The sequence below is a fragment of the Amblyomma americanum genome, chromosome 5, assembly GCF_052857255.1.
Source record: "Amblyomma americanum isolate KBUSLIRL-KWMA chromosome 5, ASM5285725v1, whole genome shotgun sequence".
Taxonomy (NCBI): Eukaryota; Metazoa; Arthropoda; class Arachnida; order Ixodida; family Ixodidae; genus Amblyomma; species Amblyomma americanum.
Genome location: NC_135501.1, coordinates 185,586,873 through 185,604,270, shown reverse-complemented (window position 1 = coordinate 185,604,270; position 17,398 = coordinate 185,586,873). Strand labels below are relative to the sequence as shown.

At 45.5% G+C, this 17,398-nt stretch overlaps 1 protein-coding gene across 1 annotated transcript in view; it reads right to left on the bottom strand.

Annotated features, from left to right (window-relative positions):
- Nucleotides 1-17,072, bottom strand: part of LOC144134465 (neprilysin-1-like) — a 33,681-nt gene extending 16,609 nt beyond the window's left edge. The window contains exons 1-9 of the mRNA XM_077667376.1: nucleotides 17,027-17,072; nucleotides 16,445-16,457; nucleotides 14,791-14,894; nucleotides 11,389-11,538; nucleotides 8,541-8,580; nucleotides 8,288-8,432; nucleotides 6,448-6,588; nucleotides 4,124-4,303; nucleotides 1,801-1,960 (exon numbers count right to left, since the gene is read on the bottom strand). Of these exons, the coding sequence (XP_077523502.1) occupies nucleotides 1,801-1,960; nucleotides 4,124-4,303; nucleotides 6,448-6,588; nucleotides 8,288-8,432; nucleotides 8,541-8,580; nucleotides 11,389-11,538; nucleotides 14,791-14,894; nucleotides 16,445-16,457; nucleotides 17,027-17,072 (979 nt within the window). The remainder of the gene's footprint in view (nucleotides 1-1,800; nucleotides 1,961-4,123; nucleotides 4,304-6,447; nucleotides 6,589-8,287; nucleotides 8,433-8,540; nucleotides 8,581-11,388; nucleotides 11,539-14,790; nucleotides 14,895-16,444; nucleotides 16,458-17,026) is intronic.
- Nucleotides 17,073-17,398: the final 326 nt, after the last annotated feature.

The window sequence follows — 17,398 nt, the reverse complement described above, 5'->3', positions numbered from 1 at the left end:
TGAATTTGGTCGCCGCCTCTCCAGCTGTATCTGCTTGTTGACGATGCTTGTTTTTTTTCTTTTTACAATGACAGCTGCACAGCATGTTTTCTACAAGTAAATGGCGCCACCGTTGAAATCTTCTACTGCAAGCGAGAACAGCCTGCCGTTTCTGGTCGTACGAAACGCTAATCTTACCTAACCTAGCCCGACGTCGTAAGGTAACTGTTGACCTCTTGGCTTCAAAGACAACTGCTGTATTATGTTTGATGCCTTTGGTCGGATCGATACGAAACACTATCCGGGTTGGAGTGGAATAAGGAGAGCAGTAAATTCAAGCGCACACCTGTACCGAATACACCTTTTAACCCGTGTATAACATACTCGCATTTGTATGGCCATAAACCTAGACCCTTTATTTCGCAATAACTCGACAATCGAAGGCCGTCCGAAAATGCAGAACACATGCTAATCGTGTGTTTCAACTACGAAATCGGAATAGAACTTACGATTTACGCAGAAAACACACACTCAGATTTCTCATAATTGTGTATGGATAAGCAGAGCGGTCGCTATCTCACTTAACAAAAGGGCATCACACAAGCAAACTGCCCTAGAGGCGTTTGCGGTAATTTCCCTCAACTTGTGAAAGTTCAAGACTCGTTTTAGTTTTAAAAATACAGCTGTTAAGCGCGCGTTCTTTGTTCTCGCGTCAGCTTAATAGTAGCAGCGGTGGTAGCAGTATTGATAGTAGAAATAGTACAGTAGGCAGAGTAACTGGTGGCAGGTTGCCTTGGAAACCACCGGGAGGTCGGTTAAAGTTCAAGGAGGATGCCATGAGGAGAGTGTAGAAATGTGTACCCGGCGGTGGTTGCCATCGGAACCTCCCAGGGGTTGCTTGTTGTGGAAGGAACAAGGAGGGTATGGCGAGAAGGTATGAATGCGAAACATGAGGGTGGTTACCACCAAAACCATCTGGAGAATGGGTACCATGGAAAAGGTAGGGCACGACGACAGCGCAGTAATGGAAAAATGGGAGGTGGTTATCACTGGAACCACCTGGAGGGTACTTACCGTAGAAGGAGGAGGGAGAGTAAGACTAATCTCAGCAGCTACCGCTGGATCTCGCGTACGCAATGGTACCTATTCTGTGCGTGTTTTTTTAAAGACCGTTAAAACACCAAGTCGTTTCAGGGAACAACAACAATAAAAGCTCTATTTGAAAGCCAACACGCATGCGCGCGTTGTGCCCACAAGGTGCCCCGATTTCTGGAGTTAATTCTTCCGATTTGTTCCAGGTTTTGGCATTATTCTAGGCCTGATAATCTAATAAGTGACAATCAAGCGGTTTCATTTTTGTACTACAATAACGCTCAAGCTGTAGTTTCCTCTACAAGTTGACCTCCTGCGGCTCAAGCTGTAGTTTCCTCCACAAGCTGACCTCCTGCGGCTCAAGCTGTAGTTCCCTCTAGAAGTTGACCTCCTAGGACTCAAGCTATAGTTTCCTCTACAAGTTGACCTCCTGCGGCTCAAGCTGTAGTTTGCTCTACAAGTTGACCTCCTGCGGCTCAAGCTTTAGTTTCCTCTGCAAGTTGACCTCCTGCGGCTCAAGCTGTAGTTTCCTCTACAAGTTGACCTCCTGCGGCTCAAGCTGTAGTTTCTTCTACTAGTTGACTTCATGTGGCTCATGCAATTTCTAATCGGTCAGCAGCCCTTTCAGGTATTCTAAAGAGAGAGCCGAATTGCTTTTTCCTCCTCCTCCAAATGAACCAACTCGACGAAAGGAAATTTTCAATCGTCCTACAATTGTACTGTACATACTTGCGCGCTCGGAGCTGATGATGCTTTCGGAGATTTTTGTAACGACAATGCTGCTGTCGTAATCGCGAAGGTATTCAGTGTAGTGTGACGTGAGATCTGCAGAGCTGAACTTTTCGTGCTTGGCTTCCAGCCAATCCTGGTCCTCGCTGTTGATCTCGACCTGCGGTAGCCAGAAGAGACGGGTGTAAATTTGTACTGTCCATAAGCAGTGTCCATTCAAGTGAAAATAACTGCTTAGAATTAAACTATTCAGATCTTGTGGTCGCCACTGAAATGTGTACGGTGACGCCCGCGATGCGGGCTAAAGATAAGTATTGCTTTTAACATGACGTACTCAATAGCGGAAATTTAGTACAGGATGTTCTAGTTCTCTTCACTGCCACTGAGTGGCGATGGTTTTGAAGATTCAAAAAGTGTTTGCATAGTTCGTGACGTAACAAAGCGAATGACCGAGTGGCTGCAGAACAAGACGTGACTGGCCGCTAGCCTTCTGCTGCTGTTGATGTCGCTTGTGGAGTATAAAAGGGCTCGGAGCGAGAATAATGCATCAATGTTTTCTCTGATCCTTCTTTTATGATTTATGGAGCACTTTCAAAGGTTCCTTTTTGTGGCTTTCAACATTAAATACCACATAGGTTTAAAAAACGTTAGCACTTAGGTGTAGCCATGGAGCGAGAAAAGAAAGTCGAGTTACAGCCTTCTCAAAATTTCTTACATAATAAAAGGACCTTTATTGTTAGACGTTCCAGAGAAAAGTTCATTACATATATTACAGGGTTGTCTCTGTTGCAGCAATTAGCCACTTACAGGGGCACCTGCCAATTTCGCAGTGCTGCGTTTAAAGCCGCCCCATCCTAGCATACATATAAAAGCCTTAGAAACCACCACGGAGGTGGCCGACTGTCACAAAATTCGGCGCATATTAGAAAAAAAACGGCGCTGCGCTTAAGCAATCGCGCCCGCGCGCTGTAAAATAAAGCAAAAAAAAAACAGCGTGGAAGGAACCCCGGGGGTGCGTAACTTTCCACTCAGCTCGCCGGCGCGGCGCCAAAGTAAACATAGCCACGCGCGGCGTTGATTTCTCTAGAATGTCTGAGTAGTTTCTACTCATAGTCGACGAAGAGGGCATGACTTTGACCACACTAAAGGGATACCCGATCTCCTTCGCTCTTGCGCCCATGAATCGGCGTGGTGAGAATGACCTAGATTTTTCTGGAAGGCGGTGTCCGCGCTCGACCAATGGGGTCGCGCGCCCGGCGCGAGAAGGAGAAGGAGCTTGTACGGTTGATACTGCGTGTGTGTGCGCGCCTGCCTTGGCGCGAAAAACAAACAGACGCGGTCTGCGCCTATAAATGAAGGGCTTCAACCGCTGTTGGTTAGCCCGAGCCGCCGTTCAAGCTTCCGAGAAGCGCGCCCGCTCGACTCCCGGGAGAACACTCGCCCAGCCACGGACCAGCGAGGCAACGTGCGCCAGTCTGCGGTTCGGCCCCGTCGTGCTCCTCAGGTCGTCGGACTGTAGCAGTGCCCGGTGAACAAATTGTGTTTTCATTATTTGTCTCTCTCTGTGTTAGTGCACTTTAGGTGCAAAGATTTTGTTGAATTGTATCTCTCTCTATTGTTACTTTGCGCGAGTTGCATTGTATTTGTAAATCACTTCGTATCTGCTCGTACGAGTGATTGTGAAATACTCTGTATCGTCTCTTTGCTGTATAAACTTTGGTTTGTTTTGTGAACCTTTGGCTCAGACCCATTCTCTGGCTTGCGACCGGCGAAAGCTGGGCACCAAACGACCAACACCCTTGTCACTTGGTAGCTGGTCTCCGGCTGAGCTTGCCACGCTGAGTCAAGGGCATCTCCTTTGTGACCGAGACCGCTACCACCACACGCTCTAAGGGCGTCTGGGAGCGCACGCATAAGTGCGCGAAGTGGTGACACCGACGTAGACCTGTGTTTTGAGGGATAGGCTGCACTGAATGCATGGCAAACAAAACAGCGACCGGTGGGCTCTAACTTTAGACTATTTTTAGCTAAAGCAGTATTAGGACGTATGGTGAAACAGAAGCCGCTGCAGGGTGTAATTGCGGTAGGGCGTGTATACATCAGAAAAGACGAGGTGGTAATACCGTTTATATTAATTTGTCATTGACATCGTGAAAACGTAAGGAGCTTTTATGTCATCGTGCTCATTACTAATGTTTACTTAGGATGTACAAACACCGGGTGCCACAGAATTATTGCGTGTACCTCAGGAGTAGTTTTGTGTAAATTATTAAGACGGCGTAAGTCATACTCTGCTCTCGTGACGGAGTAGAAGTTTACGTACCTTTAAAATATAATCAGGGATATCCGGAGGACTCTTGTGTAGGCTGAACTTTGCGAAGGCTGGCATGCCTAACTCAAAGGAGAGTCTTCCAATCCGGGCCAGGATGTTGAAGTCAGGATCGTAAGTCATGTTCGAAAAGTCGAGGCCCATCCGGCCTAAGAAACACTTCAAATAGTGCACCTGCGCGCATAGAAGCCCAAAACGCAATCTTAATCGTCCGCTTGAGATCTGGATAAGCTCGTAGAGGGAATGCCATGATCGTCATTCTAACAGCCAAAATGTGAACGCGGAATGCGTAGCATCATTTCTTGTGCTTGAAAATAGCGAAGGTTTCTGCGGGAAGCAGCAGTTTTTTTGGTTGACGGGAGACCGTGATGTCCCTTAACAATCCACATCCAGCAGAAGAGCACTGTACCTTTGTCCCAAAACAAATTATTTTTTTTTGGAAGAGAATGCGCACTCATTTCAGGAATGCTGTTGTAGGCACCGTACTTCCGGCACCACTGAAGCAATGTTTGTCAGCAAAAATTTATACTTAGCAGCGCAAAAAACACGAGGACAAGAGCGAACGAGGAGACACAACACAAGCGCAGACTATACACTGAACTTTTATTCACAGAAAGAAAGCTTTATAGGCGTGATAAACACAAAAACAACAAAAGGAAACGCCACAACCGATGTACAAAGAAATCGATGACATTTCATTCCTGCATGATAAGGAACACAACAGCAACAGGAAAACCAAACGCAATCTCATCTGGCCAACTCCCCGTACTGTCTACTTGCCCTCAAGAAACTGCACAGAAAAGGTACTTAAGTTCCTTTTCTGCGCAGTTTCTTGAGAATAGGAACTTAAGTTCCTTTTCTGCGCAGTTTCTTGAGAAAAGGAACTAAAGTTCCTTTTCTGCGCAGTTTCTTGGGGGCAAGTAGACAGTACGGGGAGTTGGCCTGATGAGATTGAATTTGGTTTTCCTGCTGCTGTTGTGTTCCTTATCACTCAGGAATGAAATGTCATTGATTTCTTTGTACATCGGTTGTGGCGTTTCCTTTTTGTTGTTTTTGTGTTTTATCACGCCTATAAAGCTTCCTTTCAGTGAATAAAAGTTCAGTTGATAGTCTGCGCTTGTGTTGTGTCTCCTCGTTCGCTTTTGCCCTCGTTTTTTTTTTTTTTGCGCTGCGAAGTATGAATCCACACCAACTAGCCCAACTTTCTGTTCTTGCAAAAATTTACTTTGCTTATTTAGTTTTTCACTGTGCATGCAACACATGGTGGTGCCTCAATGAAGGAGAACAGGAGGGGATTACTGTTACAAGGACGCCTTTTCCCACTAGGCGGAGCAGAGGCAGTATTCAATGTGCAATACTTTTTCGTAGCCACAGGCTGGACGCGTGTTCAAATCATTGACCGACACGAAACAAGCGTGGGAAGTGGAAGAACGCTCATTACCCAGAACAATACTTATTGATAGGAAAGAAGGAAGAGGGTAAAGTGGAGGTCAGTTGGAGGTCAAACGCCCACTCTAAGCAAGGCCGCGAAATTACAATCCACTTATATAACAACTGCTCGAATCATGGGGGAGGTGCGAGGTTTGATCCCCAGTGCCATAGGGCACACATCAATGATACAATAAGCACAAGCTTTCCCCTGGCCTGGTGGCCGCCTTTTTTAGAGTGAATAGCTTGGGAACTAGGTGTTGATCTCCACTTTAGGCAGACGAAAACACTTTATGCATTGGCGCTATTTGGCCAGAGATGACCTTGTGCAATGAAAATTTGACGTCATCATCAACAACTGCTAAGGGTTATAATAGCGACCAAACATATGTATGACGCATACATATACACTGCGGTAACGTGCAGGGCACTGAACAAAATATACATAAAAATTGTTCATAAATTGCAAAATGAAGGAACAAAATTGCGCATAATAACCTTCACTGGTATCTAATACCGTCATGTGTAGCGAAAACCGTACTTAGGATCTTTTAGTCAGTTGTTTTGAGACAACTTTGAAGTTGGTCACCGTTTTTCCCAGCTTCACTAAATGAATGCGCGTAAGGGCAGTTGCTGCTCGGGAAACACCTGTGCAGCGATTAGGAATTATTATTGGCAGAATTTAAAGTGCTAAGTAAATAAAGACAACAAAAACTTCTGTCGACAGCTCTAGGAATATAAAAAACACAGGGAATTCGGTTCTCGACTGTGAAAGCACGAATACTTATTGAGGACGAAGTTTTCTGTCCTAGAGAATAAACTCAGGTAGGGTTCTCATCGATCGCTAACGATTCCTTGTGACCCCGCCGTCCATAAAGAGAGATTTGCACCTCGGAGTACGGTGTGCTGGATCCCAGACGTGTGCAGGCCCGGAATAATGCCGCAGCCTTTTCCGTGGGCTTCTGTCGTCTAGAAGGAATGTGGATGCTCGAGAGCATTTCCCGGACTGCTTGTTGTGTATAGTCATGCATCTGAGAAAAGAAACGTAAGAACAGAAGGGTCATGTGACATATACGGATGGATGGATGGAAGGTAGGAGCATCCCCTTTGAAACGGGGCAGTGGTTGTTGCCACTATGCTCAGTTTTTTTTCCTTTATTTTTGTTTACTCTGCTGTAAGTTGTTAATACAATTCGCAATTTCCTTTTAAAAAAAAAACGTCTTCCTACACTTTAAAACTTATGTCACCTCTCTGCTTTTGTGCCACCAATCCTCCAATCGCTTTTTGCTAATTTACACCGCAGATTTATTTACATGACTATTGCTATCTCTAAACCCTAAGGCCTCAGGAAGAGTGACTGTGCCTGCATCGACATCGGGATGGATACCACCGCATTTTAGGATGAGGTGTTCTATTGTTTCTTCAGATTTACCACACACAGCACATGTGTCATCTTCGTTAAATTTTTTTCTGTAGCTGCGCGTTCTAAGACACGTACCCTGACCTAGATTCCAAGAGGAGGGCATTGCCTCTTGAGTTATCATAAAACGTTTCCTTCCTGATCTGCCTTTTCAAGCATCGATATAGTTCTACACTATGCTTCTTTTCCATTGAATCTATCCAATTTTTACCTTCGACGTTTTTAACCTGTCGTTTAATGCTATTTCTTTCTCCTTCCTCGTCTCTGGCAAACTTACTGGCCAGCTTCCTAGTTCATTTCCGCCACTGTGTGTCAACGCTCTTTCTGTACAGGTATTTAAATACCTTAGCTGCCCACAGGTTATCATCCAATTTCCATACGTTTATGTTATGTGACGCCACCTCGCTTTTGCTAGGTTTATGGTTTTATGGGGTTTAACGTCCTAAAGTAATTCAGGCTATCAGCGACGCCGTAGTAGAGGGCTGCGGGTAATTTTAACCACCCGCAGTTCTTAACATGCACTGACATCACACAGAAAAGGGACCTCTACCATTTCGCCTCCATCGAATTGTGACCGCCGTGGTCTGAATCGAACGCGCGGCTTTCGGGTCAGCAGCCGAGCACATTTAGTTAGGTGATGCTATCGCGGCTACGATTAATTTTAATGTACAGCACTGTTTGCATTTGAAAAGCAGCTTTTTGCAACAAAAGCAGCTCTCTGCTCTTTTAAAGATGCAGGTATTGCTGAGCAAACTGCACTGACATAGTACCAGGTGGAGAAAGCAGCAGAACAGGACGCGGACACAAGGCACGCGGCCTGTTCTGTTGGTATCTCTGCCTGGTACCATGCACCAACTAGCCCAGCATGCTACGCTTGTACGATTCTGCACTGACATATTTTCTATGCACTCTATTCAAACTGGTAACTTCGACGCCAAAAACCGCTAAATAATCATAGTATTGATGTGAATGGTGTTCTAGCCTGGCCTCTGCGATCTGCGTCCGAAAACATGCGCTCACACACCTCAGTTTAAATGCGAGAACAGGCGTTCTGGCCTATACAAGCTCTTTCCAGGGCAAATAGCGTTAGTCGTTATAGTGCGGGAACCTATCGATACGGAACAACTTCAATTTGTCCTTCATTGGACAACCGCATTAGAAGCGCTATTTTTGTATTAAGATAAATAGATTATTCAAATAGAAAAAGGCTTTGCTGAACTTGAATGCTCTTTGAGGTGCCTTGTGCGGGGCTGAGCGTAATTAGGTTGGAAAGATATTCCAAAAAGGCAGATGTCAGAGAATTAACTCACGTAACCCAGTACGGTTTTGTTTCCTGCGAATCTACTGCACACGAACTTGTAGAAATCATCGCACGGGGCAAAATTCCAATTGAGGGACGCGTTAATGAATTCGGCGGCCAGATGACGGCCGTCCGGCTTGAGGGTGGTCGTAGTCCTGCAACGAGTGATAAACGGTATAAGTGGTGGTCTCCGGGTAGTTGTTCTGCGGGCATGCATTGTTCCTGGTCTTGTGGTCGTATACTGAAAAAAAAAATTGAGTTACCATTTCGGCTGGCCACCGGAGCTCGCCAACGTCGTGGACCCTAAAAGGAAACAAAAAACAGTGTGTGGTAGGTGAGGTTGCCAGATCAAGCTACGTCTGCACTTGTGTAAAGTCTTTTCCAGAAACATTACATTCTTCTGCTCCAAAAAATGGCGGCAAAGTGGAACTTAAGCGCAGTAAGTTTGAAAACTGCCATCCTAAAATCTGAAAGCGCTCCGAAAGACAAAGGCAAGAGGAGTGAACGGGGCACATTTTCATTCGGGGACAGATTTTCATACTTCTGTTACTTCTGGCGGATTGCTGCACTGTTCTATCTTCATTTTAATTGATTAACGCCGGTTGTAAGTTGCACTTTTTGCTCTTTTAAGATCAACGGTTATTCCTGAAACCTGAAAAGCATTTCGGAGGCGCATTTAAAATACGGCGGCGTGCTCACTTCAAAAAAAAAAAAAGAGGTTTGCTGTACAGCGATTTCAAAGTTTTGCAGTTTAAAGCGAGTCCAAACATAGTACTTTATTATGTACGGCTAACCTAGCAGACAAACCTAGATGCGAGACTCAAATCAAGACAAATAAACGCTCAATAAAAGCTATGCTCCACTTAAGGCATTACTGAATGGGAATGCTTGGGTAATAGTGGAGCGATTTAGGCAGTCGACCATGTGACACACTTCACTAAAGTCGGGATATAAGTAATGAATGCATTGTGCAAAACTGAACCCATTTTATTTCGATACCGCTTCAGACACGCATCACGTTCTACTGTCCAGAAAATTCTGAATATATGTGTTTTACTTATAACCCGTATATCACAAAAATAAGATTTGCTCAAACACTTTATAGATTCGCAAACGCAGCGCGCTTCTACGATCACGAAATTGCAGCCTTGTTTTTCAAAGAAACATATTTGTGCCCAGGTTTTCCTTACCACTTGAACCTGTTTCCACAAAGAACAGTCAGCTGTTCTTTACTAAAACACTGCCCCGCTGGAGAGAAGAAAAGTGTGACCGCATCGGACACCACTTCACACGGCCACCGTGCAACTTGACTACGTCTGTGTCGATTTGTTGGTTCGGAAAAGCGGTTCTTACTTCAATGAACGAAACAGGCCTGCCATTATGTCCAACGGAGATTTAAAACATAGTCAGCCTCGCTGACTTCGTGTAAGCAACGCTAGACGCTTCAAAAAGCTTTTGAGAAGTCGCGTCCGCAAACGTGGACGCCGCGCCGCAAGGTCACATACTGGGCGTTGCAGCGATGCGAACCAAGGTAACCATGTGGGCTAGTTGGTGTATTTCAGACATAACTTCACCAGCGAAAGCACGACACACCAGAAGAAGAAGAACACAGGACAACGCTGGACTCTTGACTAGAAACCCGAGGAGGTAAACCAAATTTTGGGCCGTTCTGCAGAAATGCATCGATGTCCTGCGGAACATTGACACCGTCAAGGCACGTTACTGTGTCATTCCGCCAGGAGGCACCCGTTGTTTTCCCTTCTTTTCTTGGTAGCCGCCGTCTCGGGTAATTCCAGTACCAGCCGGTAAGCTGACCCACGAAAAGACGGTGTTCTTGCAGACGTCGCGAACCCAACGAGCTCATCTGTTTATCAAGGCCCAACACGCGTAGCCAGTCACCTGTCCAGCGTTCCTGTGTCTAGCGTTATCCTGTGTTGTTGTTCTTCTGGTTTCTCGTGCTTTCGTTGGTGAAGTTATGTCTGAGATGCGAACCAGTAGATTCTTTTCAACATAAACCTGTTAGGGTGAAAAAACGGCTTTTGACTGCTGGCTAATGCAACTGACCTAGGAAATCAAGAAACAGAAAAAATGTTAAATAGTAGGTTCGCCTATTAAATCAAAATGGATAGCTTTTACCTTTCCCATTTAGGTACCTTGTCGTAGGCGAACATTTGTTGCTAGCCGTTAGTTAAAGCGGTATGAGATTTGAAAAATATCTAAATGATTAAGCCATATATATTATGAATGGCAGTTTACCTATATCCCTCAAGAGAAAAGTATACAACAGCTATATCTTACCGGTACTCACCTACGGGACATCGCACATTTGACGTTAATTGCAGTCCGTGTACTACGGCGTGCATTGTCCGGCCGCACTGTTTTTCACTGATAATGACAAGTCAACGCAAGAAAAAAATGAAAGAATGATTTTCCTAAGTCTGTTAATCACTTAGGTACTTAAAGTTGTTCATTTCTTTTCTGATATCCACCAACATCTTGAGTTACACTGTCACAGAATTAGACATCATTATACAGTTTACAGAAAAATAGGCAAGCTTCCTTGAAACACTTTGATCAGATGCTCAGGGGAATTTGCCATGGTCAATTTGATTTGTGATAAGGGTGTAATTGCTCAACGGCCTCCACCCTAGCGGAGCCATACGGCTGCAATGGAGATCAATATAGCTCCTACAAAAACTTTGTAGTTTTAAAAAAATCCGTCCTGTTACAGGGTCCGAACCCGAGACCAGGACAAATTTTTTTTAACTACGAAGGTTCTGTACACACTGCGTAGCTTTCTTTCCTTTGTAACCATATGACTGCGTTTGGGTGGATGCCAATGAGTAATTACCCCTTTATATGAAACACGTTGAGTTATAGACATCGAGAACCTTCAAAATCAATTGAAATTTCGCTACTTCACAACGCAGTCTGAAGGATAATACTATACATTTCTTACGGCTTGCAAACTCAGCTTGAATAATAGGCCGGCCCTACGTGTTGTGTCTTGGGTACCTTATCTAGGGCCCCTGATATTTCCCGCAGTGGAAGGACAAAGATAGAGTCCCGCATAGTGTAGAGGCAAGAGGACAAAATACCGTATTCACTCACCCTGTGGCCCAGTAGGTCTATAACCATCTCCTTTAGGAAGGACCACCCATCCTCCGGACCCAACGCCGCCACCACGGCCACCTCCGTATCGCCCATCGTCAGCGCCTCCGGCATACTCGAAGTCGTCAGAGTCCTCACTCAAGCTGGCATCTGCACCCACATGCGTCGCGAGCCTGATGAAGGGTGATGAAGGGTGATGAACGTGATGCGATAGCCTTTAATGGCTCATATTCGCGGTGACCGTCCGTCCGTTACATCGCCACCTAGGTCACGTGGCGCCGCGCTCGCGCCAGCTGCTCTTCTCCTGTGTCGCGGAATGAATTTAAGCGCGGCAAATTCAAATCAGGGCAATAAGTCGCAAACGGCTTTCGCCTTCCCGCAATTAATAGATATCTAAGTGCCTCCAACGAATTTTTTTTCATTCCTTCTCTCACAGCTTGGGTCAAGTGCCTACGACTGTCGATAAACTGTAAGCACCTTCGCTTTTTTATAACCTCTTTCTGAGTGTCTCACTTATCAGACATGAGGTCTCACTTTGCTTCAAAAGTAGTCGTAACTGTTGAGCATAACATTGCAAGGAGATGGGGGGGCTCACTAAGGTATGAACGAAAAAGCACTTTTCATGTCTGTAATCATAACATAAAAAACAGCCAGTTTTCGAATCTTTGGTTTACGCCCACCTTCCAACGTATTATAGTCGCTCTAAATAATTGATCTTGAAGACGACCACGTGTTTTTCTGGTCCCCAGCGCAACAACAGCAAGCTTAATTGGCTTACATGACGACTCAAAAATGAAGGCGCGGATGTCTGAACGACAGCGGATAAACGGGCATGAAGGAAATTTTTGATACATGTATGACGGTGCGTTTCCGGTCAAGTAAAATAGAGCTGCCATAGAGCTACAATAGAAATAGCTGTTGGGGGAAAATATTGTGTATAACATGGATTGCTGTGTCACAGTCTGCCCTTGCGCCACCTTTCGGCAATTTTCCAAAGCAGGAGCGCCACGGCTCTACAAGAAAATTTATACGCCTCAAGATTAAAACAGCCACCTCCTCGTCTGTCTTTAACTGCAGAAGATGCATAAAAATGACGCGGGAATGATATCTAAGCGATGCTGGGGTGACTCACGTCACTTCTACTATCGAACGTATATCCTAATGACTCTTGCCAGCACGAGAGAAAAAAAAATAAAACAGTGCCAAAAACCGCTCGGTAACGACCTTCTGAATGGGTGGACTGCACGCCTCTCAGAAACCATTAGCCCTCGGCATTTGATGTGATTCGCTTCGGCACTTTTTGGCTATAGATGAACGGATTGTGCGCTGAAGTAGATAGGACCCATGCGCCGAGCATCAATTGTGTGCATGATTTCCCTAATGAAAGTAACGTCGGTCCAGCGACTCCATTCGCAATCCGCGCATTCCAGCTCGCAGACGTAGTATTTATATTGAGATGCCGTATGCCCTCGAGAGCAAATCAATAACGTTTCGAAAGGTTGTCGCAGTTGCTCATTTCAGCACCGTTCTGATTCCTGAACACGCTATTTGCAAAGGTTAGCTGCAGGTAACGTATAGTCTAATCCAAAGCATGTTACTTGTAGTTTTTTTTTCTTTCTCAGCAGGCCGCAGCGGTGGCACGGCTACTGACCCGAAAGATGAGGGTCCGATCCCGGCCGCGACTGTGGAATTTCAGGAGGCGAAATTCTAGATACCCGTGTGCTGTGCGATATCAGTGCACGTTAAAGAACCCCAGGTGGTCGAAAATTCCGGAGCCTTTCACTACGGCATCCCTCATAGCCCGAGTCGCTTTGGAATGTTAAACCCCTTGAAACGACCTTCTTTCTCAGCAGGCAGCCTTATTTGCAGCACATTCACAGCATCGCTTGTATAATTTTCAAGTTTTCTGTAAGCTATGAGCATCAGGTTTAATTTTGCAGCCTTGCTGACCTTACCTCTTTGCATCAAAAGCTTTCCAGACATCATCAAAATAGAAATTTGGGTCGAACCCGACCGCGGTGGCTGCGTTTTTATGGAGGAAAAACGCTGAGGCGCCCGTGTGCTGTGCGATGTCAGTGCACGTTAAAGATCCCCAGGTGGTCGAAATTATCCCGGAGCCCTCCACTACGGCACCTCTTCTTCCTTTCTTCTTTCACTCCCTCCCTTATCCCTTCCCTTACGGCGCGGTTCAGGTGTCCAACGATATATGAGACAGATACTGCGCCATTTCCTTTCCCCCAAAAACCAATTATTATTATGGGATGACTCGAATAGAATTAGGGTGACTGTGGAAATACGCCCGAAGAGAATAAAGCAGAAGTAATGTAGCGCGGACACTATTCGCTCATTTGACAGGTGACATCAAGTTGTTCAGGTTAACCGGCGTTACCAACACGGACTGCCATGTTGGCTAGCCTGTAGATCACAAAAAAGTGCTTCAGGGAATAAGCGCATTGTCTGCGAATTTGGAGCTGCTACAGTACCTAGTAGACAAGGGTAGACGAGCCAGTCGTGTTTACATTTGCAGGTGGGACTATAATAGTGCACGATGCCCATATCAGCAACCACGTATATATAACCTGACCCCTCCCGCATATGATACCCGTCATTTCTCCTTAGGGTCTGCGGTGGAGGATACGGTTAAGCATATCCTCCACCTCAGACTTCTTCAGATGATGGAGGAGAGGGCTAATAATAATAATTATTGGTTTTTTGGGGAAAGGAAATGGCGCAGTATCTGTCTCATATATCTTTGGACACCTGAACCGCGCCGTAAGGGAAGGAATAAAGGAGGGAGTGAAAGAAGAAAGGAAGAATAGGTGCCGTAGTGGAGGGCTCCGGAATAATTTCGACCACCTGGGGATCTTTAACGTGCACTGACATCGCACAGCACACGGGCGCCTTAGCGTTTTTCCTCCATAAAAAGCCCCGCCGCGGTGGCTCAGTGGTTAGGGCGCTCGACTACTGATCCGGAGTTCCCGGGTTCGAACCCAACCGCGGCGGCTGCGTCTTTATGGAGGAAAAACGCGAAGACGCCCGTGTGCTGTGCGATGTTAGTGCACGATAAAAATCCCCAGGTGGTCGAAATTATTCCGGAGCCCTCCACTACGGCACCTATTCTTGCTTTCTTCTTTCACTCCTTCCTTTATCCCTTCCCTTACGGCGCGGTTCAGGTGTCCAAAGATATATGAGACAGATACTGCGCCATTTCCTTTCCCCAAAAAACCAATTAATATTATTATAACTCCATAAAAACGCAGCCGCCGCGGTCGGGTTCGAACCCGGGAACTCCGGATCAGTAGCCGAGCGCCCTAACCACTGAGCCACCGCGGCGGGGCGGAGAGGGCTTGACAGTAATGCTTTCTGCACTGTTTTTTCTACCGTCCTTGGAGTATCTCTTACCTCTTCCCATCGCTCCCAAGTATATGAACGCGGCCAGAGCGATAACTCCCACGAATAGAAGAGTCAAGACCACGCCTGTGAGAAGAGCCTTGAGGTTGGTTTCCCTGCACAGGTTGTGTGGGGTTTCGTGAGAATGTGGATTGAACGAAACAAGACATTGACGCCGGTGTGGTCGGACAACTGCGTCGACGTATAGGCCACAAATCGCTACTCAAAGCACTGCTCTTTTACAATGCGGTCGTGCACACGTCCCGCAGCCGTGCACTCGGCCTATGTCATTAAGATCTGCGCATATTACAGAGTATGTGTTGCACTTCAGACTTCGCACAATATTCTGATTATAGTTCCTGGATCAGGGTCCTAACCACCGCTTGGACATATATAGCTGTACGCACGTTATCAGAAGTCATATTTCCTGCTGCCTTGTGCTCTGCGATCAGACACTACAAAAACAAAGTCATCATTTGGCAACAAAAGCAGTCATTGGCCAGCAGAAAGCTGCGTTACTCCTCTGACCTGTCACAGCAAAAAAAAAAAAAAACTGGATCAGCCTTTTATTGTTTCACATTAATGAACAAGTTAAGAAGTATAATAATTTTTGGCCCTACAATTTGGGCTTCTGGTTAACATTTTGCTGAGGTTAACAAGAAAACCTTTAACACCAGACAATTTCCTTCATAACTCTAGGTGCAGCTTAAGAGTTGAATCCAAGTGTGTGAGTCTATAGAGCCATCACTGCAGCTAGTGATTTCTCGGTGCCAGAATACTGGAAAAGCAAGGAGCCCGTCAGCCGCAAATATTTTGTAAGTACATTAAGGGCTGTAGCGTTGATAAAATGACTCCAGCTCTTGTTCTATACACAATGCACAAGTGTTTCAGGGCAAAGTTCGGCGTGCTCCTAAGGAAACGACATGTAAAATCCGTAGAACGCATTCACTGCACTAAGTCCTTTTAAAGATTGCGCCCAGAACTTTTAAATATGCACTTCAAGGATTTGCTTCCTGGCTATTTCCATCCAGCTCTTCAGGTTTTCCACAGGCGGTTCCAGACAAGTAGTGCAAAGCTTTCCACGCGCTCTAAAAGGATTCAAGTGCTAGAATATAAGCAGTCGCCTTGCGTTATCATCGTATTTTTTAAGTACTGTTTGCTGATGAAGGAGGGGAAATTTCGTAACTTTTTTACCGATAACTTCAGCGCAATATTTTTGACTTAAAAGTTTGGCAAGATGAGAAATGCCCATTTCTTTTGTTTTCTTCAAAACAACTTTAGTGCCTTTCTCTTTCTTGAAATTAAAATAGAGACATGAGATTTTAATATCGCCCCATCACTAATCGATTCGTCCCCTCAACGTATATCCCTAAAAAGTGCCCCGATAAAGACTCGGTTATGCAAAAGCCGCAGTGAATAAACTGGGCCATCAGTCACAACGATGGTTAGCTACGAAAGCGGGCGTTTAATTTTGTCAGAATCATGATGTCGCAGCATACGTTTGATCTCTTAGGGCTGCAAGGAGTTTCCAGTGCTATGCCATAAAACGGCGGTGGCTTGTAGTGTTCCTGCTACAACATCAAGGCCATGACAATACGGAGTCTTTGCGCTCTCTAGTGGGCTCTCTATTGCGATATGCAGTGCCAAGTGATGAGGCAGGACTTACTCTTTCTTCTCTTCTGAAAAGCGAGAAACTTTGACTGAGACAAGAACATTGCGACACACGGTGAATTTCACGTAAGGAAACATTACAGAGAAGCTTTGCCCCGTATTCCGAAGTAAAAGGCCAACAACATTGTGCATTATAACCCAGCCCAACGAAAGTTATGCTTTCGCGATACAGTTCAAGGCATTTTACAAACAAATGTGAGTTCATCAGATATTTATCGGCGTTTACTGCCACGGCCACGCAAAGTAACAACTGTTCGTATTGTGTGGGCTATAGTGTTAACACAAACGTGCTTTACTCGGTTGTTCGCATTAGGATGGCTCAGCAGTACTTACCGGAGTAATAGTTACCAGTCATAACATATTCATAATCTGGAAACAAGAGACAAAACGAAGGTCAAGGATATGATAGCGCTTATGGGCAGAAGCATAATTTGTTTCGTGGTACAACATTGAATAGAGAAGCCTCTGTACAGGCACACAAAGCACTTGCTTCGTGTTTGATACTTGGTATACACTTTAAGTATATCGTGATGGCATAAGCTGAGTGTAACGCACTCTAGTCGCTTTCTACACTTACCCGACAGCGATTGCATGCGCGGCGAGGTTTCAATAATGACTGCCATGACGCAGACCAAGTGGGACGCTGGACCTGGAAGTAAAAGGAAACACCGAACGATTGTCAAGCTGAGTTCGTTTTTTTTTTTACAGCTCAGCTTTCTCTCCAGAGAATGGGCTATCACTGTGCCACAGCCCTGAGACACTGACATCGGAATTAAAAAGGGCACTCGGCTAATAAAATAGCCAGTCAATCTTTAAATTTAGCCATGCCGAAAAAAAAAACACTGTGGTAAACATCAAGCGACTATCCGCTTTTGTGGCATATGATTCCGCTCATCACAGTTCTGGGAACCATTTACCCGTATAGACAGCCTCCATAGGTCGCGCCACA